We start from the raw sequence: 26,052 nt of genomic DNA, 5'->3' as shown, positions 1-26,052 counted from the left end.
TAATCATAAAGCTATTCTGAGTAATCACTAACAAACCCTGTGTAATGTTTAGATTGCTGTGTAATTTCCCCAAGGAAAAATTCTACGTAGACTATTTCCTTGATAGCTAAGTATTACATAAAAAATGTATGTCCTCAAATTTCACTTTAACTGTCTTTTAAAAGTAATTTTGTTTACTTCTTATATTTAACTTTTGAAGAGGTAATATATTTATCCCATGGTTAAAAAGTATAAAAAATACTTCAGGATACTTTTTAGCTATCTGATTCCTATTACCTTCTCTTCAAAAGTAAACAATGTTAGTACAATTACATGTATTCTGTGATATTTTTGTTACGGATTTATGATCAAAAAGCAAGAATCTTGAATATTTCTCCAAAATATTAATATAAAAGATTCACCTCTCAGATTTTGTAAATAATTTTAAACTGACAGTTTTAAAGCTCTGAAATTGTATTTAAAATAACATTCATTAGCATAGAAATTCTAGAAAGAGAGCCAAATGTTATTCAGGACTCAGGAAATGATAAAGCAGTTATCAATAAATGAATTTTTAAGTAAGTTTTAGTAGGACATATACAAATGATATCAGGAGAATGAACTTGTGTCTATATTTGTTGCAGTAAATTCTAGATAGTAAAGGATCTAAAAATATTTGTTTATAAAATTATATAACACATAGATGTTTATATGTGGGTTTGTTAAAATGAGTTATCAGATAGATAACGGGCTTATGTGTATTAAAGCAAGATATTATTACATTTGTTGTATAAATATTTATTTTTATATATGTCATATATTACGTCACCACCTAATCCACTTTCCAAAATGTGTGGGAACAGCAGAGGCTTGGCATTAGAGGCCTGGGTCCTGACTTTGAATCTGGATTCCCATAGGAGTTGTTTATACCCAGGGAAGACCATTCACACTTGTGAGCCCCCTCGTCCCCCTGGGGTCATTGGGAGAATGAAAAGAGAGGGAAAATGAGAACACGCTGTGATCAGTGAAACACTGTGGGATTATTATTACCTGTTATGTGACAATTTCTAAAAGCATTTAGGAAATGACAAAGAATACTAATCTCATGGTCAAATATTTAGATGCTTTTTTCATCAATAAGTGACTAGTAATTTGTTTGCCCTTCAGGACTGTAATATATTAACTTGGCTATTTTCTGCATCTATGGAAGTGACAATTATTCATAAGCTACTATTAATTGCTAATAATAAAGAGTAATGGATAAATACTTCCTCTCATCAAGTATTACAAAGACACAGTGAAATAATGGATATTTTAGTCATTTTAGAACGGAGAATTATCAATATTAATACAAATATGAGTTATTGAACCATGTAATGCAGCCATAGAAAATAAGAGCCTTTTTTCCTGTTTTTAACTTAGAGTTTATTCAATATATTTAGCCATTTGTTCTTAGAACATGAGTACTGATGTTTCTTTATTTTTCTTTAAGCAATCACTGTAATAGTTTGCCTCTTCCCAAAAAATTAGAGAAAATAATTACTAAATTTCTTTAAAAGTTGTCTTAGATTTGTTACCACAGAATGTAGATGCCATAATGAAAGACTGTTAGAATAAGGAAACTTTTTTTTTTTTAGTTTCTTGTGTCTTTTTTTCCAAATTTACATTTGTTTGGATTACTTGGCTTGTTTATTTCAAGAAGCTAAGCAATTCATTTCTTATTTTTCCAATTCTGTTTGATATTCAAAATGACTGACACATTTGAAATGGTTCCAAGACTGAACAGTTTTTTATGTAAAACAGGGTAATTCCCAGGGCACTAGAGCACAGGAAGGGAATAATCACTTAGCGTGGCATTTGGGTTGGATTTGGAGTGTTAGCATGTGCTTTAAAAAAAACTGTAGGAGCCATTATCACTACTTGGGAAAAAAGACCGACAAAGCTTGTGTTTGGCAGAAAATGGAATAGTATAGTCAAGAGTATAGTACTCATAGTAGTAAACTTAAAGAGGTAAAATCTGAGTGTTTTCAATGTATGTTATGATTTATTAGAGATTAGGAAATGACTCATGTGCAATATAAATCTGTGTAATGACTAGGCCATCATCAGGGAAAAGATGAGGGATTTGTAGAAAATGTCTGGGAGGAGAGAAAGGCATTAAATTAAATGTCCAGTGATTTGTGTGTTTCTTTCGGCATATGAGATCAGAAAAGTCAGGCTTCTCGTCAGCCAAGGTTTCTCTCCCAGTTTAACTGGAAAATGAGAAACTAGGAGAACAGAATCATTTTGCACACAGTTTTTGTGTTTCTGGGTTGCCAAATCTATTTATGTCGTGTTCCTAATTCTCTGTTCCGCATAAATCTTTTAAAGTCATAACTGGCGGCCACTGTCTGTGTTCGTGAATTCCAACCATCTAGATCTCCGATTCATTCCATCTCTCATCCGTATGCATTCCTTACAGGAACATAAATGCATTTCCATGGCTTATCTGGTTGTTTCTGAACCCATGTGGTGGTGATTTTAAAAATTAACCTCACCTGTCTTTGTATCTATGTTAATTCCTCTTGCAGTTGAAAAGAGCAGGCAGAAGAATCCCCGAAGCTTATGTATCCAGACACAGACGGCTCCCGATGCACTGCCCTCTGAGAAAACACGTGAATTGGCGCAATATAAAACAAAATGTGAAAACCAAAGTGGATTTATCCTGCAGCTCAAGCAGCTTCTTGCCTGTGGTAATACCAAGTTTGAGGCATTGACAGTTGTGATTCAGCACCTGCTGTCTGAGGTAAGGATGTGCATCCTAGAAAGAGCCTTTCTCCTCGAGGTCGGGGGAGCACGGGGAGGACTTGCTCATGTGCTTGCCTTGGGAATATCTAGGTAAATGATGGGAAAGCTCAGGTGTGATTCATCGCATTACATTTTTGTCAGTTCACCAGATAACCTGAGTCGGTCGCTAGAACCTTGGCATGGAAACATTTTCTCGCTTCCTTTTTTTACCCCTAGAGTCTGTTGGTTACAATGGCAACAGCAAGAACATAATTGCCTGTTACACCGCTGTGTGCCTCTAGACCTAAACTAGCATTAACCTTTTTTTCACTTAATTTTTCTGTTTGTCTATGTGTAGCTTTTCATATCACACTTAGTTTAATGCTTTGAAAAATGAAGTTTGTTGTATTTATGGATTCAAGAGCACTTTTCAGAAAGAATCCCCAGATATGATTCTGGGAGTTAACTCACTTTTGAGTGAACTCACTTTTGAGTTAACTCCCAGAATCATATCTGGGGATTCTTTCTGGAAGTTCCATTTATTCCTAAATGGTCCCTGTGGTGCAGCAAAAACAAAGCAGATTTGCCGTGTTGTTACTCTTCCCTAATATTCTTCAGGGATGTTACTTCACGAACTGGCTAAAATTCATTGAGAAAACCAAGTTTATATCAACATGTTACTGACATAGCAATAAAAGCTGTAATTATTTCAGGGGGAAACTGATCAGAGAATATAACTTGAGCTCCTTAGTTTTTAATCACAGTTTTCAAGACGGATATACATGATAACACAAAGGAAAAGGAAAAAACAAACACAAAAACTGGCCATGTACTGTGGCTCATGCCTGGAGTCCCAGCATTTTGGGAAGACGAGAGGGAGGATCGCTTGTGGCCAGGAGTTCAAGACCAGCCTAAGCAACATAGGGAAAACATAAAAATTAAAAGCAAAAAGAAAACTGTTCAGTTTGGCTGTTCTGTAGTTTCGTTCAGATCAACAAATCTGTCCTGGTTTCATACAGAGGCCCCTGTGATATGGCTGCCTGTTTAGGAAGCAGGGAGAGAGAGAAGTGGATGAGACTTGGTCTGTGCCTTGGAGAAACTTATCAGACTAGTAGATGGTTTCAGTGAATTCTTTTTTTTTTTTTTTTTTGATGGAATCTCACTCTGTCCCCCAGGCTGGAGTGCAGTGGCGCGATCTCGGCTCACTGCAACCTCCGTCTCCCGGGTTCACGCCATTCTCCTGCCTCAGCCTCCTGAGTAGCTGGGACTACAGGCGCCCACCACCACGCCCAGCTTATTTTTTGTATTTTTGGTAGAGACAGGGTTTCGCTGTGTTAGTCAGGGTGATCTTGATCTCCTGACCTCATGACATTCCCACCTCGGCCTCCCAAAGTCCTGGGATTACAGACATGCGCCACCACAATTGGCCTCAGTGAAATCTTGATAAGTATTTTACAGCTTTCTCCAGATGTTTTTTTTTGTTTTTGTTTTTGTTTTTGAGGGGAAGATGGGGACTACCTAGTTTTTTAGTTATGGTAATAGTATATGGTATTTTTGTTTGTCTTTCATTTGTAAGAAAGGAACTCAAGAGTGTGTTTATATAACCAAGTAAGCTAACTAGAAACTGTATACTATCAAATGTGGGGAATAATTAGTTTTTATATTTAGAAGTAAACCAATTATTTTACTATATCCAGCCTAATAGCTCCCATCCTCAACTCTTTTCTCTCCTTTATCCTCCTCATGATGTCAGTCAAGTCCTGTGAACTCTCATTCCACAGTGTTTCTCCCCTTTCTGTGTCTTCGCGATCCCCACTCATGCCCTCCTTGCTCAGACCCTGGATAGCTGCCCACTAGATTATGATAGCAAGTTTGTTTTTTTTGTTTTTGTTTTTTATTGGTATGGAGTCTCGCTCTTTGGCCCAGGCTGGAATGCAATGGCGTGATCTAGGCTCACTGCAACCTCCGCTTCCCAGGTTCAAACGATTCTCCTTCCTCAGTCTCCTGAATAGCTGGGATTACAGGCACCCGCCACCATGCCCAGCTAGTTTTTGTATTTTTTTAGTAGTGATGGGGTTTCGCCATGTGGGCCAGGCTGGTCTTGAACTCCCGACCTCAGGTGATCCGCTCACCTCGACCTCCCAAAGTTCTGGGATTACAGGCGTGAGTCACCACGCCCAACCTGTGATAGCAACTTTTTAACCAATCATTAGGCTTGCACTGTTTCTCCCCCATAATCCATCCCAAGCACTGCTGACAGCTTCCTCTTACGAAAGCATCCCATGCTGCTGATTAAATCTTCCAGTGGTTCTCCCTTATCTACAGCTCATCTGTCCAGTGTGGTAGCCACTAGCCATATGAGACTGAGCATTCGAAATGTAATCCATTGAATTGAGATGTGTGGTACATGTAAAATACACTTGGATTCCAAAAACTTAGAATGAAAACAAAGGATGTAAACTATCTCATTAACAACTTTTATATTGAATATATTGAAATATCATTTTGTATATATTTGAGTTAAAATATGAAAATTAGCTTCATCTTTTTCAACTTTTTTCAATGTGGCTACTAGGAAATTTATACTTATGTAACTCACATTGTTATTTTGTTTTGGGGAGACTCTGGTTTTTAACTGGGACTATAAGGCTTTTTATCATTTGGTAACAACTGCCCCTTTTAATGTTATTCTCATGCCCAGATGCTGTAGCCATACATAAAGAGATGGAGGAGAAGCAAGAGGGATTTGTTGAATACTAGGTCGGTGCAAAAGTAATTGAGGTTTTGCCATCGTGCCAAAAGCCGCAATTACTTTTGCACCAACCTAATGTTTACTAAGTGCCGGATACTCTTACTTACCTTATTTAAATCCTCACCAAAGACACGAGTTGGAAGTTATAAATAAGAAAATTGAGGAACAGAGTTAAGTAATTTACCTGCTATCAGACAGCTAGCAAGAGGAGAACCAGGACATAAACCTAGGTCTAGGACGCTATCAACTAAAAATGTCCTATAAACTTCCTGTACTTCATCCTTTGTTCACATATCGTTACTGGGCTGCTGTCCTTGCCCCCAATACCTACATGTTCAGATCGGTTTTACAGCAGCATCACATCACCACTTGCATTTAATTTACATAGATCAGTATACAAACAACTAAAATAAAAAAAATGCAGGCCAGGCACAGTGGCTCACGCCTGTAATCCCAGCACTTTGGGAGGCCAAGGCAAGTGGATCACCTGAGGTCAGAAGTTCAAGACCAGCCTGACCAGTATGGTGAAACCCCATCTCTACTAAAACTACAAAAATTAGCCGTGCATGGTGGCATGTGCCTGTAGTCCCAGGTACTCGGGAGGCTGAGGTAGAAGAATCGCTTTACTTTGAGAGGTGGAGGTTGCAGTGAGCCAAGATTGCGCCACTGCACTCCAGCCTGGTGACAAAGCGAGATTCCATCTTTAAAAAAAAAAAAGCAAATTAAATGAAGAACACAAGTCCACCTTGTATGCCCCCTGCCCTCAATGAACAAAGGCCCAGGAGTCAATTTGAGATGAAAGTCAGGAATCCACCCTTCCTTCAGGTGTCTGCTCAGTCCCTGAACACCTCTTGTGGCGTGAGCATTTTATACTCTCAGCGATCTTAGTGTTTAAAGACACTATTCCCTCATACAACCTGGCCTCACCTCTAAACACAAGCCGAGGCCTTTATCAGGTGCCTAGTTAGAGAGAGAGTGAATCCAACACTAGAGGAAAAAAAATTCACCGGGTTGGATCTACAGAGAGATACATTATCCACAACATGGCAAGCTCCTAGTGACTTTCCCAGACACTCGTACTGTGTGTGAATTTCACCTTATACCTAAATTTAGGTCCTGAAACCCAAGGAATTGTGACTGCACTGAATATAGCTCCAGACCCTGCTTTTTTTTGTTTTTTGTTTTTGTTTTTGTTTTTGTTTGTTTTTTTTTTTTGAAGACAGTGGCTTGCTCTGTCACCCAGGCTGGAGTGCAGTGGCACAATCTCAGCTCACTGCAGCCTCCATCACCCGGGTTCAAGCAGTTCTCCTGACTCAGCCTCCTGAGTAGTTGGGATTACAGGTGCCCACCAGCATACCCGGATAATTTTTGTGGTTTTAGTAGAGATGAGGTTTCACTATGTTAGCCAGGCTGGTCTTAAACTCCTCACCTCAAGTGACCCACCTGCCTCGGCCTCCCAAACACCTGCTGGGATTACAGGCATGAGCCACCATGCTCAGTCCAGAACCTACTCTTTAGTGAATGATTTCCTGGCCTTCTGGATCTGTGTTCTGTCCACCTCTGAATTCCAGGAGCATATATGCTTCTCTTTCATTCTCTGCATTATATTAGAGATACCGGTTTAATGCTTGTTTTTGCTTTTTAAGATAGGAAATTTACTGAGGGCAGGATCTACCTCTAGTTCTTTATTATGAAAGCATCCCAGCAGCTTTAATAGACAGTACAGTGTATATGTGAGTGAATATGTGAACAGAGAGGATGGAATTCCCCATGTAGGATGAGCATAAAGTCTTATGTAAATGTTCTTTGTTCTCTTTATTTTATAATCAGCAAATATTTACTGATTGTGTAGTGTGTACTACTATTATAAAACAGTTGGAGGCTAGGTGTGGTGGCTCACACCTGTAATCCCAACACTTTGGGAGGCTGAGGTGGGCATATCACTTGAGGTCCGGAGTTCGAGACCAGCCTGGGCAACATGATGAAACCCTGTCTTTACTAAGAAATACAAAAATCAGCCACGCATGGTGGCACATGCCTGTAGTCCCAGCTACTGGAGAGGCTGAGGCACAAGAATCGCTTAACCCAAGAGGCAGAGGTTGCAGTGAGCGAAGATGGTGCCATTGCACTCCAGCCTGGGTGACAGAGTAAGACCTTGTCTCTCTCTCTATATATATATAAAATAATAATAAAAATAGTTGGAGAACAAAGATCTTGGGCAAAATTAAACAATTTTAAAAACTCCGTTAACCTTTTAGTTCCCATTCCCATTACAGAAATATATATACTGTGTTTATACACAGCCACACACATATATGTAAAATACATATAGATACACATTGTATACATATATGTGTATGGATTTTGCATACATGATATACCTATACATTGTATGTCTATGTATTTTTATATATGTATAATATATAGGTATTGTGTGTGTGTGTATATATAGTTATTGCTAATCTTTTCTAAATGGCATTAGAGCCTTAGATTATAGGTAAAAATGGTTAAGAGAATCTTGCAACTATCACACTTTTGTTGCAAATCTACTTAATAACTCTAAGTTTCCCACTGTAGTAGCAGACATATTTCATTACATATCAGACATTCTGATGTCTCATGAATCAGAGAACTAATGTCACACTCTCTGTTCCTCAAAAGACAAACGTTACTTTAATTTTTTTTCTAATTCTTGATTTATCCTTGCTTAGACAGTATTCTGCACAGACAGCCAAAGTGAACAACAGTAGTGATGGTAGTAAGTAAGCTTCTTCATGAAAGGGTCTGTTGGGTGAGTTTCTAGGTAAACTTGAACTGGTCACCCTCCCCAAACCTCTCATTCTTCAAAATGCCTCCAAATCTTTTTTTTTTTTTTTTTAAGTGGAATTTTACCTAAAGTAGCACCTAAACAAAGTTGAATTTTGAATGACACTAGCAGTAAAGTTGTCTCGGAACAAAAAAACGTAGATGCATTGAGCAAATTCGCGGTGTGGGTGATGGGGAGGAGGTCAGATGCAGCACACGTCTGAGCCATCTGATGTGGCTTTTCTCTGCAAGATCCTGTGGGCTGTTGATGCTACTCAGTGGCTAGCAAAAATGCAGGCACACCGATGGGACCACAGCCAGAGACTAAGTGCCTGTGTCCCAGGGACTCCTAATTCAATTATGGTGAATCCATTTTTTTTTTTCTTGGAACATTTCATATATTTAATGCATGAGCATAAAGTCATCTTTATATCCAGATTTCCACCTTTCTCTTTTTTTCACATTGTGTGAAATTCTGCGTGTTACAATACAAAGAGAATTGAATCAACCTGTTATCTGGACAGTTAAGAGTTTATTATCTAAGACAGAAACACTGATCTAGGAGCAGCTGAGTAAAAAGAAACAGTATATCAGTATCTAAGGGACATATAATGCATTTTATCATCTACAAGTAAAGGGTAAGTACATGTAAAGGCCAAGCTATCAGGGAGAGTTAGGCAGAAACTAACACGTAGTATGTGTCTGTTACAGTATGGGCACGTGGGTCAGCATTTCACCTATGGATTGTATATAAAGCTCTTGGTTTTCTTCATTACTGCTTCCCATCCGATGAGGTCATCTGCTTTGATCAATGACCAAAAGAACTGAGCCTGGATGTTCTAGTTCTAGGTAGGCCCCGTGCTTCTTGAAGGCAGGGACCATGTCTTAAATTTCTTTTATATTTTCACAGCATCTGCTGTGAAAAATGCTAGATTAATTAGTTTGAAGTAATAAGTTACCAACCGATTTAGAAGGGTAAATGGTCTTTCTATTGATTTGGGGGAGGGGGATATTGTCTATGATATTTAGCATTCCCAAAAGGTTGATATAATGAGTCAGTAAAGGAAGTCCTGCATTCCAGAGAAGGTGGTGTTGACAAGCGTGTGGAGGTGAGATATGCGTGGTCCGTGTGACTTGCACAGGAGAGAGGCTGGGAGGCTAAAGGGGAGGCTGGATGCTTCAAGTCCACAGAACTATGGTGAAGTAGTTTTTTTATTTGTTACAAATGCACTCAACAAGGCTTGTTGTGAGCAAGGGAGTTTATATATACAAAGAATATGGACTAATCATCTACCAGCCCTCTGAAAGGTGAAGGGATACTTCCGATAGTCCAGGAATGGGCTAGGATCAGGACTAGTGTGGAGATAGCACTAAAAGAAAAAGTGCAATGGATTCAAGACACATTACAAGGGAAGAACTGGCTGACTTTTGCACAACTCATTTAGACAAAGAGTGAAAGATGACCTCAAGGTTTTCCTGTTGCTGTTACTGTGCCTGACAGAGGTTGGAAGATGTCAGTAGCTTCTGAGGCATTAAGGACAGGACTGTGGAGTGCGGTAGAGTTGAAGTTTGGGGAAATGTCGACGTGCTTGGTGAAACTCGCTTTCCCAAAACCCCCTTTAATAAGTAAAAAATCATCTGGTGTATTTCTGCAACAGAACATAATGTTTCCACAAAATTGTTCTTTGAAATTATACTAACTATATTTTTTAATTTTTTTCATCTTCCCATAGTTTCCATAAATTTGAAGAATGATTTAATTTTCTTGCCATTTCTTCCTTCTATTAGCAACTTGGCTAGTACTGAAAAGTGAATTTCAAGCAAGTTCACCAAATGAGTTTCAGGATTGCTTGTGGGGATTTAGTAAAGCTGTCTTGTTTTTCCTGTTACTTGAGTGGCAAAGCTTCCTGGTATTTACTTGAAGTAAATTACTAAACAAAATTAAGTCTTAAATTTCTGACATGAGGAGAAGTATATATGATACATATTTTTATGTTTTTCTTCCATTATTATGCAGGCTGATTTTCCTCACTTAAATTTCTGCATTAGAAAACCAATTACTTGTTAATTTAAAAAACTCAGACTCATTGGTGATTTCAGAACAACTTAATACCATATTTTTAAAAACCCAAACATTTAGAATACCGTTGAGGCCAGAAGGTACTCAGTGAAAAGTGCTGGCGCTTCAGTGCTGGCGTTTAGACTTGATGTCCTGAGCTGTCACTGAGAGGTGAGAACGAAGTAAAACTTAAAAATATATGGGATCTCCAACTCTGCAGTCAGCACTTCGGACTTATTCTGAAACACCGCTCATTTCATAATGCCATTTAAAATTCTAAACGACAGCACGCCCCTTTCCTTGCTCTTCACCTAGTTCATAACCTCATTTAGTATACGCGTTCTGAAGAACAAGTTTCCCTTTTCTATTAGTAAGTGTCATCATCTAATGACCCCAATTAGAGAGGGGAGGAAAAAGGCTCACAGGTCTAAAAATAACTCCATTATCCATGCAGAGGGGGTCAGTGTTTCTTCCCCCCGTTGCAGCTGATATTTAACTAAATGGCAATCGATCAGTCTAATGCCTGCCTCTCGTTTTTCATAAATGAAAGGCTGTGGCTTTAAGTAATCGCAGGCTGCCTGTGCCAAAGGCAGAAGCTGCAGTATCAGCTTCTGTGAGTGAGGAATCCGAGGCGCACGGTAACCTGCAGGACATGAAGTAAGACGCCCGAGGGCCAATGGCACGCCTCCTGTTAGAGCTTTGAATGTAGACAGACCCGACTGGTGGGTGGCGCGGCCACCTGTATGCTTCTTGGACAGTGTGAGGGGTGGGGGGACTTGGAGACAGAAGCTGGAAAATGGGCTGCCCGAGCAGCAAAATGTGCCTCTATTCTCCATGTGCAGCACCGAGGGTAATTAGTATTTGTTTATAGTGCTTTTCTGGAAGAATGTCAGGACTACTGCAGAGGCTGTCTGGAATTCGGGGAAAATGCTTGGAATGACAAGCAACTCTTGCCTGCAAAGGCCGGGTCTCATGATCTCTGCAACGCTGTGATCAGGATGCGGTGGGAGCTCCGTCTTGGGTGATCCTCGTGAGGGCTTTTCTCAGTGAGCTTTGAAATTCTTCATTTTTTTTTTTTAGTTACTCCCTGGTGCTAGGGAATCTACCTTTTAAGGAACTGTATGTAATTACTGTATTTGTGTAAGTATGTGTGTATATGTGATTGCTGTGAGGTGCTGGTAACTTGAAAATGATTCTTTAGCTCAAGGTTGATAATTGCTTCTCTAATACTAAAAACAGCCATCTGGTTTTCTTTGGTTTGTTTCTCTAACATCGATTTAGAATTATCACTGATCCAAAATATCGTAATCCTTAGAAAATGGTATGTAGCTGAAAAAAATTCCTTTAATTTTGTCTTTAAAGGATTATCTTTCTGCTGCAGCTTTCTAACAAACTTTTTATCTTTCTTTTAGAAGGATTGGCATTGTAACGAAACTTTTTTATTTGCAAATATAGGACAAAGTGCATATATGTGCCTGTGTTTAGAACATTAAATATTTATCTTAAACTGATTAGATGTTTATTGCCCTTGAAGGAGGAGAACGCATTACGTCTTAAGTACAGTATGCATTAGCCGAAAGGTTCTATGGATCAGCAGTGAAGCTCTGGCTCAAAGTAAATATTTCTAAATGGGCCATTCACTGCCTCAAACCAAAGTTGCACTGGGACCTGCAAAAATACAGATTTTTGAATTATGAATTTCCTTAACAACTGAGGGACGACTGTGTTTCTTTTAACAACACAAATTGTTAGTCTAAATGATTCATATCTTGGCTTCCCAATAGTGGGTCTCATTTTCCTAGTGATAACAAATGTGTACCTTACTGAAAGGGACCCTCTTGAAAACATGAGTAACTTGATGTGTGTTTTCCGCAGCGGGAGGAAGCGCTGAAACAACACAAAACCCTATCTCAAGAACTTGTTAACCTCCGGGGAGAGCTAGGTAAGAGCTTTTCGTTGTTGTTGTTGTTGTTGTTAAATTTTATGGGACAAGGGGAACACTGGAAAATGTGGTTGTCCTGTCTGCATTGTGGCTGGAGTTGCATGCTGGGAGCTGTTGGCACTCCCTGTCTGGTATCTGGGCAAACACTTACTATCGACATTTCTTTTAAATCTTGGCAGCTTGACCTTCAGTTCACAGAATTCCTGGCACTGATCTGACTAAGCCTAGCAGAACTTCTGATGAGCAAAACATTTCTCTTGCTGAAGAGAGGGACAGAATTACTTTTGTAATTGTGTGAATTCCTGTTAAATAATGTTGTCATTTTTTTTTTTTTTTCTGAACCACTTTTCATATGACAGTAGTGACAAGTTTCCCCTCTTGATAAACAGTAAATCCATTGTGTTTCCAAGGGTTGGTTTGTGAGTAGTGAGGATGAAGTTGAAAGGATACTGTCCATTAGGGCAACCTGGCTGAAAAAGGTACGTTCTGTGTTAATCTTACTATTTGGAGGGGGCTGATGGTGAACCACCTCTCCGCTCCACAGGAAGCCCCAGGTCTCAACACCTACCACCCAGCCCTGTAGTTTCCAGGTTGCACTCTTATTTTAGTTCCAGTCTTTCCTGGAAGTCCTTAGGGTTCATGGAACAGACACGACACTGCCTTTGCTTTGCTTTGCTTTTCTCTTTTCTTTTTCTTTTCTTTTTTTTTTTTTTTTTTTTTTTTTGAGACAGAGTCTCGCTCCGTCGCCAGACTGGAGTGTGCAGTGGTGCGATCTCGGCTCACTGCAACCTCTGCCTCCCAGGTTCAAGCGATTCTTTTGCCTCAGCCTCCCGAGTAGCTGGGACTACAGGCGCCCGCCACCATGCCCAGCTCATTTTTGTATTTTTAGTAGAGATGGGGTTTCGCCATGTTAGCCAGGATGGTCTCGATCTCTTGACCTCGGCCTCCCAAAGTACTGGGATTGCAGGTGTGAGCCACCGTGCCCAGCCGACACTGCCTTTTCTATGTCAACTCCTATCTTGGAGTGAACCGACCGCTTTGGGGTTCCTCTTTCTGCCCTGGGCTTCTCTGACTAGAGAATCAGCTTCCTGCTTCAGCTTCAGCCAGATCTTGAGCTGATCATTCTAGGACTGATTTCTTTGCCCTTTGCGGTTTTCTGTGTGTGTTACAGTCTCCACCAAAATATGCCCAGGTATATTGTATGAATAATGCAAGGTAACAACCAGAGAAGCAAATTGTGTTCACCCAACTCTAGGAGAAACTGCCCGTTTTTCTTTTGGACAAGACCACACTGCCAACCTGATTTGCTGGATTTGAACACTTAATTCTCCCACCTTCACCAGAGCAAAAATCAGAGGGCAGTGAGTGTGGGGTCAGGACTTCCTCTGGGCGGGGTGTGGTAGCTGACACCTGTAATCCCAGCGCTTTGGGAGGCTGAGGTGGGAGGATCTCTTGAGGCCAGTAGTTTGAGACCAGCTTGAGCAATATAGCAAGACCCTGACTATACAAAAAATAGTTTAAAAATCATCCAAGCATGGTGGTGTGTGCCTGTTGTCCCAGCTACTCAGGAGTCTGAGGTGGGAAGACTGCTTGAGCCCAGGACTTCGAGGCTGTAGTGAGCTGTCATTGTGCCACTGCACTCCAGCCTGGCCGGCAGAGCAAGACTCTGTAAAAGACTTTTCTGCATTCCTGTTCCCTTTTCCCCTTCTAGTGGGAGGTGAGGCCAAATCCCTGACTAACCATCCAGATTCTTAATACCTAGCCAAGACATCAGTCCTGACTTTGTTTTAGGCTGTGCAAATGAAGGCCTCTTTATGGAAAAGTAATTTTAAGACAGATGGAAACTTCAGAATCCCGAAGACTTGAGAGTTCTGGTGAAACAGTTCAAGGAAACCCCAGCTGAGACACAGCCCAGCTCTCAGACTTTGCAGGCTTTGTGCCATGTTACTTGACAGTCACCCTTATGATTACCTAAATGACCAACCCAATTCGCTTTTGTCCATGCCTTAAATAATGTGATTAACAGAGAGTTAGAAGATCAGGAAAGAGGCCTTTGTGTGTGTGTGTTTCAGAGTTCATTATAACCCAGTGGAAGTGGAGGTGAGCCTACCTAGAGGTTCACGTTTCAGCCTCTCTCCCAAGACAAGGCAGCAGTGAGAGTGGAACACTGTGCCCATTCACTCTGCTTGAATGAAGGATGCTGTTTTTACATTTTAGTGGACAGAACAATTAATCAACTGCAGTTGGGGCCCAGGGATTCAGCACCTCCAGTGAGTCAGGTAGCCTGACAGGAAATAGCCGTAACGGTGTGTGCCCACTGTCACCTTTGTATCCGTGATAAGGAGGCTGCCCTGGTGCGCTGCTTCTGCTGCCTCCAGAGTGTTGGTACAGTGGGTGGCCTGTCCAGATCCTCAGTCACCCAGTGCTGGCCTCTCAGGGAATGTGTCATGGCTGCTGTTGCAGCAGGTGTACATCTGATGGTAGCCCTTCTCTGCTTGGAGAAGGGTTTTGGTTCTGTAAGTGGAGGGAAGCGAAAGCTGTAAACACTTGTGATGAAGCGGTCCAGGAAGAACACTCTCAAGGCTACCAGTGGGATTGTTAGTTTCAGCATGAGTTGAGACGGGTTTCCATAGCAAAGTTGGGAACACAGTTTTGAATTTGGAGGCAGTCAAGTGGTTAGGCTCATGCTGTCACACTGTCCGGGGCCACATCTGTGGTCACTGAGTGACTTAGGACAAGTCGCCTTGTATCTCTTCCGTCCCAATTTCATCCTCGGTGAAAATGGCGGTGCGGGTCGTCTGCCCCAAGGGTGGTTGTGAGGATTACATGAGGTAATGCATTGTGAAGCATCTAGAACCAAGTGTTAACTGCTAGTAAATAATAGGTATTAGGATGTATGCAGCTTCACAGCTGTGTAGTCATTAACTACAGGGGCCGTTTTGTGAGGGCATCATCTATGCCACAGAAAGGAATAGTCATTAGACTCAATATTACCCGAAATCCCAAATGACAGGCTCTTCAGACTCAAGTGGAAATGAGACCTCATCAGCGTATTCTCCTGATCCAGTAGAGTTTGGTGTGTGGAGTCAAAGCCTAAGTTTTTGGCCATCCACTCCTAGTTGGATGTTACCTAACTTCTTTGAGTATGGTTTTTTCACTGGTGATATGAAATCGATATATATTTTGCTGGGTTATTGTGGGGCTTGAATAAAATAGTAACGCATGTAAAGCAGTGGCGTAGTGCCTGGCCCATCACAGCAACTCAAGGAAAGAGAGCTGCCACTATCGCCATCGTCAAAGCACCCACTTTTCCCCTCCAAAATAATGGGGGTGGGGCAATGGGAGTTAGTGTCACTCTCCCATTGGGTAATGTTTCTTCACCTTCTCTATGAAAGTTGAGACAAGGTACCCAAACTATTAAGAACTGCAAAGAAAGAGGACAGCTGATAAACTCAGGGGCACTGAAACCCAGGTAGAGTCTGTGCTTTCCACTTTCCCAATCTAGCAGCCTCCTGCTGTCCCCGCATCCGCTGACTTTCCCATTGTCCTCTCACTCTCACCGTGCCAGCATCCAAAGCGGCCTGTGTGTTTCCACTGTCTGAGCCTCCCTGCCCTCATGGAAGCACTGGTACTTTGCTTCTGCAGAAACTCTTACAAGTGTCCCCTTGGTCCAGTGATTCTTTGATACTCTACGTTGATATCTTTATTGTCTCCTGTGTTTTCTTGTTATCTTCAGGTATAAAGTCCATAATTGTAGAGATTCTTTTCTGTTTCCTATGGAAAAATAATATAATATGCTTTCTGTTTTCCTGGGTAATTGATAAATATTTTTAGGCATTTGAAGTTTTAAAGTTCTTTTTTTTTTTTAGAACAGTGTATGAAAATTAAAATTTTTAAGTGAAAAGAAAACAGCCCGTAGCTCCACTGCCCTGATGTAACTTTATTTGCATATTCCCTTTTCTTAGTTTATATGAATATATACAACTTCATACTGTGATTTTTTAAATTAAGGTATAATTTTCATACAATGGAATGCTAATTATTCCATCAGTTTTGACAGACATATACTCCTAAAACCTACATCCTTATCAAGCATAGACTGTTTCTGTCAATCCAGAAAATTCCCTCATGCATTTCACAGTGGAACACCCCTCCCCCGAGAAGCAAACACTGATTTAACTAACTTTATCATCAAAGGTTTTGTCTGAACTAGATTCTCATTTAAATGGAAAGATATAGTATGCTGTTTTTTGTCTCTGGCTTCTTTCATACTACTTTTGAGATTTGTGTATGTTAAATGCCTACTCTGATCTTTTTTTTTTTTTTAAAGACAGGGTCTTGCTCTGTTGCCCAGGCTGGAGTGCAGTGGCACTGTCTCGGCTCACTGCATCCTCCATCTCCTGGATTCAAGCAATTCTCCTGCCTCAACCTCCAGAATAGCTGGGATTACAGGTGCACATCACCATGCTGGGCTAATTTTTGTATTTTTAGTAGAGACAGAGTTTCACCGTATTGGCCAGGCTGGTCTCGAATGCTTGACTCAAGTGATCCACCCGCCTCATCCTCCCAAAGTGCTGGGATTACAGATGTGAGCCATTGCACCTGGTCAAATGTCTGCTGTGATCTTTTTAACTGGACAGGTCAAGCACTTTTCCACATTGCCTCACGGTCTTCATTGTGATCACCTTTAATGGGCTGGGGGAACGTCTATCAAGTGGCTGTCCCGTAAGTTCACTTACCCATTAAATAGTGTCATAGTATATAGCAAGGGTTTCATTGCCAGCTGTTTTCTCATCCATTCCCATGGTTTCCACTACTACCTATACAAGAATGACCCAGATTTATTTTTCTGGTCCTCTCCTTCCCAAGCTGCAGATGCTTCTCAGTGAGGTGCTGCCCCCAGGTGAGCCAGTCCAGTATCATCAGACCTTCCTGATGACCCAGCCCCTTCCTTCCTGAGCGCCATGCAGCGTCTCCTCATTCACCCCTGTTCCTCAGCTTTGATGATGGTGATAGGATTCACTTACCACCCAAGCTAACAACTGAAATCACACTCCTGTTCCCCCAACCTCCGTGTGCATGTCAGTCGGTGTCCTAAATGCCACTTGGATCCATCCCTGCTCAGCATTCTGGCTGCTGCCGCTTTAAGTCCCACAATTTCTCACCTGGAAGATACTGCAACAGCTGCCCCACAGGCCACCTTACCTCCTGGCCTGTGATCTGCTCTCCACTTGCGGCCAGAACTAATTATACTTAGAGTAAAGCTGACATGTGTGTCTACTGGACATTTTGTGTTTTGGGGGTTTTTTTTTTGGAAGGAGTTTTTACCCCGTCACCCAGGATGGAATGCAATGGCTTTATCCTGGGTCACTGCAACGTCCACCTCCTGGATTCAAGTGATTGTCCTGCTCAGCCTCCTGAGTAGCTGGGATGACAGGTGTGCACCACCACTCCCGGCGACTTTTTGTGTTTTTAGTAGAAACGAGGTTTCACCATGTTGGCCAGACTGGTCTCGAACTCTCCTGACCTCAGGTGGTCCACCTGCCTTCGCCTCCCAAAGTGTTGGGATTACAGGCTTGAGCCACCGCGCCCAGCTTCTCCTGGACATTTTTAACAAACACAAAAGACTCCAGTTTGGCCTTGGGGGACAAAACCCAGACATACTAAGCACACCATTGTGATTTGACTGATTGAAATCTTCCAGTCCAAATTCATGTCTAGGCACTCTTTCCCCTTTATTCACGCCTCCTTTCCCCTCCCAGGCCCCAGCCGTGGGTTCATTAGCACCTCTTGTCCGCATCTTTTGCACGGTATCCTCTCTGCCTGGAGTGCACTCTCCTCTTTCCACTCCCCTCCCATCGTGGACCCCTCAAGCTCCTTCTCATTTACTCAGTTTTTAAGTCTTAGCTAAAATATCTTCAGTTGAATTTCGCCCACATCTTTCAAGCAAGGTAATTGTGCCTTCTAATATTCCTTTCAAGGCACCTTGTACACATTTAAGGTTTTGTTTCTTCCAGTGATTTGTTTATAGACCTCTTCTTGCCATCTGGAATTAGGAACTCTTCAAGGGCAGGGCCAGTAGCTCCTTATTTTTATAGCTCTCCCACCTTGTGCTTGGCGCTTACCAGGTGCTTAGACTTCAACGAATGAATGATTTTATTACCAACGATGGTAGCTAGGGAAAGGTAGTTTTCTTCGTAAAATATGCTAATACTCAGTGTTTTCTTAATGCACAAATGTTTTTCTATAAACTGTTTAACATTTCTATGACAAACACATATGGACACAAAGAGGGGAACAACAGACACTGGGGCCTCCTTGAGGGTGGAGGGTGGGAGGAGGGAGAAGAGCAGAAAAAATAACTATCGGGTACTGGGCTTAGTACCTGGGTGATGAAATAATCTGTGCAACAAACTCCTGTGACTCAAGTTCACCTGTGTAACAAACCTGCATATGTACCCCTGAACGTCAAGTAAAAGTTTAAATAAAGCTGAGTCAGAATAATTAAAAAATACATTCTACATCTTGCAAAGAAAAAGTTATTGTCCTGTAGGAATGCATGGTCATAAAGGAGAGCTATAATTCTCTTGGATGCATCGTAGATTATGTCTGACCATCCGAGTTAATCAGAGCATTTTGAAAGTGTCAGCCTTTGAAATAGATTACAGTTAAATTTAAAACGGTCTACGTCTGCAGCAGACATTTTGCCTCTAGGATAAGCTTCTTTCTAGAGTCATGTTGAATAAAAACTGGTGCAATAGAGGACCATGATTATGATCTTTTGGGTTCTTTTTGCTTTTTATTAATGTTACTCCTTGGAATCAGACTTTGCATCTAAATCAGGGGTGTCCAATCTTTTTGCTTCCCTGGGACACATTGGAAGAAGAAGAATTGTCTAGTGCCACACATAAAATACATGAACACTAGCAATAGCTGATGACTAAAAGAAAAAAAAATCACAAATCTCATCATGTTTTAAGAACGTTTACAAATTTGTGTTGGGCCGCATTCGAAGCTGTCTTGGGCCACTTGCAGGCTGGGAGTTGGACAAGCTTGATCTAAATTAATGAAGAAAGAGTTATTTCGTATTTCAAAATTATTTTTGAGCCATCGCAATTAACAGGTAACTCTCATCTTTTTATACATTAGTCCTGATTATTTCTGTTTTGTGCAACAAGATTTTAATCCTTAATTCTCTAAAAATGCCTGGCCTTCCCATAATAGTATAAAAAGACCAGTTGATTTTTTATGCATGAAAATTATGAGCTAAGTATAACAGCACTGTGTATTTGGTGCCTACTTATCCCTAACAATGTTCAGCTCTGTCTGTTCATCTGCACTGTAATTTAAAAAAAATAATAAAAATTGAGGCTCAGAGGTTAAGTAACTTCCTAAGGGAAGCTAGAAAGCACAGAGCTTGCCTAAGAACCCAAGATAGCTAGACCACCAATCTTCTGGTAGTCACCACAGGGAAAGTCCAATGAAATGATTTGAAAGATTGGAAAATTATATGAAATAAACACTAGTTTGCATGGATAGCTACTTTTGGAATAATTTTCTTCTAATCAAGAGTTTAAGAAATATTGTTAAAATATATCTTACTGAGGAAAGTAGCTTGCAAAAAACAGTGTATTGCCAAAAGCAGTATACACATTGTCTAATCAGCACTTCCCCAGTGTCCGTGAACTTTGGACTGCCTCACACCATATGGAACGTGTTGATTCATTCACTGTTCCGTTTTTATCTACAATTTTGGTTTAACAAGGCTATGTATTTAAAATAAATTTCAAACTCTTTACAGGTAAGTCACTTTTGAGTTGTAAAATTCCAGAAGTGATTTTTCTTGAAGTAGGCTTTAATGAAAAATCTATTAATATACTGAAAACCAACTGTACACCAAAACAGGGCTGTTTATGTCCCTGACTTGTTTGAAGACTGAGTGGATAGCCACCTCAAACTTAGCTCATTCTCTTCCTATCCACATCTGCCCTCAATTTGGACTTTGGTCGGCTGTCTTTGTAAGTAAAAGGCCACGTTTTTTCACCTGCAGATACGCAGTTTTACTGATGGTGCCTGTGCTTGAAACCCACTGAGTGTTCCTCCTTGTCCTGTTCCTTGTCCTAACTCTGGTCTCTCAACTTGTGATTTTCCTGATTTAATACCTTATCGTGTAGAATAGTGGTTCCCAAACTTTGTTGTGTACGAAAATGGACCTGGTTGAAATGCAGATCCTCGGTTCTCATGCCCGTTGCTTCTGACTCCGTTGGCTGGGGATGAAGTCCAGGAATCTGCACTTTTTTTTTTTTTTTTTTTGATGCCAACATCTCCTATATCCATCATCCTACTAACCCTGCTTTGGGCTTTAAGGAATAGTAATAGGTGCTTCACAATTATAGAAGGAGAGGCAGCACATCTAGAAAGATGTGTCGATGGGGAAAGTGATCCCTCTTCCTGACCTCTGGCCCTAGTGTCCTCAGGTTAACAGGAGACCAGTTTTTCTTCCCCATTAGCAATATCTGAGTGCAGCCTTGGCTACCTGCGAAGAAAAATAAAGCAGAACCTCTCCCTTAATGGAAATTGAGGAGGAGTCTGCACTTTTAATGATCATCTAGGTGGTTCTCATGTAGGTGCCCCAGGACTACCCTTTGACACTGCTCTAGCTGTCTAGAATATTGTTTCTTTTATGTAATAAAAGTACATATATGTATATTTATTTGATACATATATATATTTGATATATATATCAAATAAGCATAGTAAGGACAATATGAAGTAACTCCAACTGAATTAGTACATTCTTACAAATAAGCTTTCAAATGTTACACATGCCAAGGGCTTATAGCAGCCTTTTTGGCCCTTGCACCCTAAAAAGTGATCCGTCAGGGAGGAGGAGAGGCAGAACAGTACCTGACTCGAAATCGCCCTTTTTTTTTTTTTTTAAACATTGAAACTCTTGATGGAAATAGGATTCCTTTAAAGTCTGCCTCACTTCTCTCAGGCCTGAATCTTAGAACAGATTGTTCGTTATTCAGCTGTGCTCTCGCCTCTAGCCCACTTTTATTCCTAAATGTTTTTGTTTTTACATGGAGTGTTTGCTGTTGTGATTTAAAAAAAAAAAAAAAAAGAGCATCTGTTCTGCAGCATGTTGGCCAGTGAATGAGCTGAAAAACAGCAAGGCCTTTGCAGGCTTCTCTCTTCAAGGCTGGGAGGCGGAACATTGGCAGGGAGAGGCGAGAAGCTTAGGGGAGGCCCAGCTGGTACCTAGGCGCCAAGATGGAGATGGGAGACAGGCTGGCTGAGTGGAATTCTCTTCCCACCTAAGAGTCACACTTTGTCAGCACTAACCAATAGAGCGAGAGAAAGGTCATTTTTTTACCTGCCTTATCTTGGAGTCTTTTCAGCAGTGCTTCCACAGGAGAATTAAGCGCTGCTACCCTGAGGCATCCATGGTACGTGTGAATTAACTTCTCTCTACTCGATCTCAGGCTGGGAAAAGGAGCCAGTCAGATCCCATTGGGTGTTCTGTGCTTAGGCTCTCTAAGAGGCTGGAGTTCTAGGGCTGGGCATGGTGGCTCAAGCCTGTAATCCCAGCACTTTGGGAGGCTGAGGTGGGCAGATCGCTGGAGACCAGGAGTTTGAGAGCAGCCTTGCCAACATGGTGAAACCCCATATCTACTCAAAACACAACAACAACAACAAAAAAGAGGCTGGAGTTGTAGATCCAGCTCTGCCATTTCCATTCTTTAGTAAAGTGGGATGTATGATGATACCTATTTTATTCATTCAGAGCATTGTTACATTACATGAAACAAATATGAGAGCACCTTGTAAAGTATGAACTGAGTTTTAAAGGTGACGTGGCATTTATGGGAGGATTGATTTGATAGTGCAGGCCTTCTGTAAAAAGTAAGTTCCTAATAATTTATGATTTATGGAAGACTTTGAAATGAGCTCTTATTGATTCGTTGATTTAATGTCCAAGAGCAATCAGAAAGCCATTTGGAGATAATTTTGAAATTCAGAAAAAGAACCTTGTCTACCACTTGTCTGCAAAATTTCATGGTCATTTGACAAAGTATCTTTAGAGAGGCAAACCCTGGCACTCTGGGAGTAGCGGAGTATTCCACAGGCTGGGAAGACTTTCTCTAGGAAGTGTAATAGTAACTCTGTTTCACTTTACTCTCACCAATCTATACAGTTGGCCAAACAGGTGGTATTAGTTCCTACCTTCCATAACAGGACACGGAGACCCAGGAAACTGGACATGCCTATTTGTGGGCTAGTCTAGGTCCCACCTTTTTCTTCTTCTTTCGGCCACTGCCTGTCCACAAAGCATCAACTTGATGTTTAAAAACAACTTCTTGGTTACGTGTTCGGTGATATTACTACCTCCAGTGTCAAACCAGATTAGACCCTGGCTTAAAGGAGTCACCAGCATAGTCACTTGCCATGGACGTGTGTGGTGATCGGATTTCCCCTCGTAGAATGTTATGACATTATCACACTCTACAGTAGAAGGTGGCGTCCCCTCCTGGTTCTGGGGATGGGGCACAAGGGAAGTGAGACTTTAGCCTGAGAAGTGTATTGGGAATGTGCTGTTGAAGAAGGAAGTCAAGGAGCCCAGAACTGAGAGGAGGAGGCCAGTTTGCCAAGCGGCCAAGAGAGAGTGAGGGTCCCCCTGCAGGCAGAGCTGGAGGCAGGCTACTCTTCTCCATCCTAGCTGGTGCAGAGGTGGGGATTTCGAGGTGGGGTGAGGGAGAGTTGCCGCCCACAGCAGGCTGGCCGGAGTGTCCAGGAAAGGTGCATGTATGCAATTTGGGAATGGAATCATCTCTTTTTCCTGTGCGTCTCTTCTTTCTATCATAATCTCTTATGTGGAACTATGAAAATTTGCCTGGCACTTTTCTTTTTATATTTTAGGTCTGATTTACATAAAACCTCCAAATTAGGAAAATTCTATTGCATATAGTGTCGAGAACAATAATAGTGGAAGGTGAAGACTTGAAGTGAGTGTATACTCCACCGTAATACCTATGTGTGTGCGTGCATATGCATCAAATTCGAATACTAGGCCAGCAATGCTGCTTGTTAACTGTTAAATTTCTGTTACGGAACCCCAAGCCTGTCTACCAGGAATCTTCAAACACATTGGAATCAGTGGACTCTTGCAAGCCATAACAGTTATACAAATTATCTGCAGAGTTACTCTGGTCAGGCACTAGGGTGAGTGCTTCGCCTGTACTATTTCATCCTATAGAGAAGGAACTAATATTATCTCCATTTTAAAAATGAAGAAATGTAGGCTTAGGCCAGGTACAGTGGCTCGTGCCTGTAATCCCAGCACTTTGGGAGGCCGAAGCAGGTGGATCATTTGAGGTCAGCAGTTCTAGAGCAGCCTGGCCAACATAGTGAAACCCTGTCTCTACTAAAAATATAAAAATTAGCCAAGTGTGGTGGTGCATGCCTGTAATCCCAGCTAGTCAAGGGGCTGAGGCAAGAGAATCGCTTAAACCCGGGAGGCGGAGGTTGCAGTGAGCTGAGATTGCGCCACTACGCTCCAGCCTGGGTGATAGAGAAAGACTCCATGTCAAAAGAAAAAAAAAAAATGTAGGCTTAGAAAGTTTAAGTAATTTGCTCGAGTGATGTAGCAGCTAAGTGGTGTGACTGAGATTTGAACCCAAGTAATTTTGGCTCTACTAGGACATTTATTTATATTCTTGAGCATTAAAATATTTTTGGTCGTCTCATAGTGAAGCGTGCTACTCAGATATAAAAACTAGGAAAGCGCTGTATCATTTCAAAAGAATATTAACAATGTCGGGCCATGGCTGTGTAATGCTTTTCTCTGTGAACGGTACATTTATCAATTAACAAAGGGAAATGAGTCTCTCTGAGATGGAAATAATAGAAATCTGACCTTCCCCTCTGAGAAGAAGCCATGAGGACTAATTAAGTAATGGCTGCACTCCTGCTCTGCAGGGCTCAGTGCCTCCTCAGTGGGAGGACTCCAGCTCTGTTTTCCAGAGATTATGTTTGACTGTGGCACTGGGCATTTCCCACATATCATCCTGATAATTATTTGAAAAGCAAAACTTAGCATTTCACTTGTTATGATTTTTTTTTTTCTTGTTCAGCTATCCATGATTTAAACTGTCAGGGAGGGCCACTGGCCTAGAATTCTTCTCGGGTGGTTCATGACAGAGTGAAAATACTGACTTCTAATCTCAATATGGCCTTATACTTTAGAGATGATTTTGTACATGAGTCTGCCTTCCTTTCCTTCTTCCCCTTTCCTCCCTTCCTCCCTTCTCCCCTTCTCCCCTTCTCCCCTTCCCCCTTCTCCCCTTCCCCCTTCTCCCCTTTCCCCCTTCTCCCCTTTCCCCCTTCTCCCCTTTCCCCCTTCCTCCCTTCTCTCCTTCTGTCCTTCTCCCATTTCCTACCTTCCTCCCTTCCCCCCTTCCCCCTTCCCCCATTCCCCCCTTCTCCCCTTCCCCCCTTCTCCTTTTTTCCTTTCTCTTTTTCTTTTCTTTTTCCTTAAATCCTGAGAACTGTATCTCCTCTTTTAAGCTAGATTGCCGGAGATAGCTTTCATGGTTTACAAACGTGTATACAAAAGTTGCCCAACAGTTCTCCTACAAGCAGTGGTTTGTTGGTGTTCTTAATCATATACATGCTTTAAAAAAAAATCAACTAATGGAATGATTAAAACAACAGAGGCTGGGCGCAGTATCTCACACCTGTAATTCCAGCACTTTGGGAGGCTGAGGTGGGCGGATCACAAGGTCAGGAGTTCGAGACCAGTCTCCCCAACATAGTGAAACCCTGTCTCTACTAAAAAATCAAAAAATTAGCCAAGTGTGGTGGCGGGCACCTGTAGTCCCAGCTACTCGGGAGGCTGAGGCAGGAGAATCACGTGAACCCAGGAGGAGGAGGTTGCAGTGAGCCGAGATCGCGCCACTGCACTCTAGCCAGGCAACAGTGCAAGACTTCTTCTCAAAAAAAAAAAAAAAAAAAGGGACAAAAGGACTACTTTACCTTTGTGTTTGTGTAATACCTACTTTTAAACAGTCGCATGTATCACTGGGGGGAAGTTCCATGCTTACTTGATGCAAATTCAGAACCATTTAATGTTTGGTTTTGGCTTTGTTGGGCAGACGTCTGATTAATTGAAAGTGAGTGGAATTCTGGAGAATAAGCAAGAAGAGACTAGACTGAGGATAGGGGCGAGAGCACACACAGGTGGTACCATAAATCTCCCCTAAGCTGTAGTCAGTGCACAGGAAAGTCCACGGCCTCAAATCAGGGTTATGCACGCCCCCCACCGCCACACACACACGTTATGTCACAGCTGTCGAGGAGCGCTCTGAGAACCTTTAATACAGTGTTTACACGTGCATCCTTTAAAAAGTTCTTCTTGAGTTCTTTATGCCAAATAAATGTTTCCTTCAGAGCCCAGGCCAGGTTTTTCAAACTAAAGCCATTAGTGTGAGCGATGACTGCAGCCCAGCTGTTCCCCAGCAGCACAGCAGGCCAGTAAACAGAGCAAAGGTCTGTGCACAGCTGCAGGCTGATGTCACCGTCTGGGGCTGGGCCTGCCGCTTTGGACTGTTGCAATAACAGCAGTGAACCTCCCGTTCCCCCATGTGACCCATTTTCTCCCTTTCTCCTTCCCGTTTCTTCCCATGTGTCCTCCCTTCACCTCACTTATGGTGGCCAACAAAACTTCAGAGCTGCCTTTTTTTTTGGTAA

General features: G+C 41.7%; 1 protein-coding gene across 12 annotated transcripts in view; it reads left to right on the top strand.

The window, feature by feature from the left end:
* The window catches only part of MTUS1 (microtubule associated scaffold protein 1), a 164,825-nt gene that overhangs the window by 121,655 nt on the left and 17,118 nt on the right, over positions 1-26,052 (top strand). For 11 of the 12 annotated variants that reach the window (XM_073017959.1, XM_007961738.3, XM_007961744.3 and 8 more), the window contains 2 exons: positions 2,550-2,764; positions 12,237-12,303. In XM_073017959.1, the coding sequence (XP_072874060.1) occupies positions 2,550-2,764; positions 12,237-12,303 (282 nt within the window). Of the gene's footprint in view, positions 1-2,549; positions 2,765-11,142; positions 11,212-12,236; positions 12,304-26,052 lie in introns of those variants that run through there. The other variant, XM_037983771.2, reaches the window with a different exon arrangement.

The sequence above is a fragment of the Chlorocebus sabaeus genome, chromosome 8, assembly GCF_047675955.1.
Source record: "Chlorocebus sabaeus isolate Y175 chromosome 8, mChlSab1.0.hap1, whole genome shotgun sequence".
NCBI lineage: Eukaryota > Metazoa > Chordata > Mammalia > Primates > Cercopithecidae > Chlorocebus > Chlorocebus sabaeus.
The sequence above is the reverse complement of the archived record's forward strand: the minus strand, read 5'-3'. Positions and strand labels throughout refer to the sequence as shown.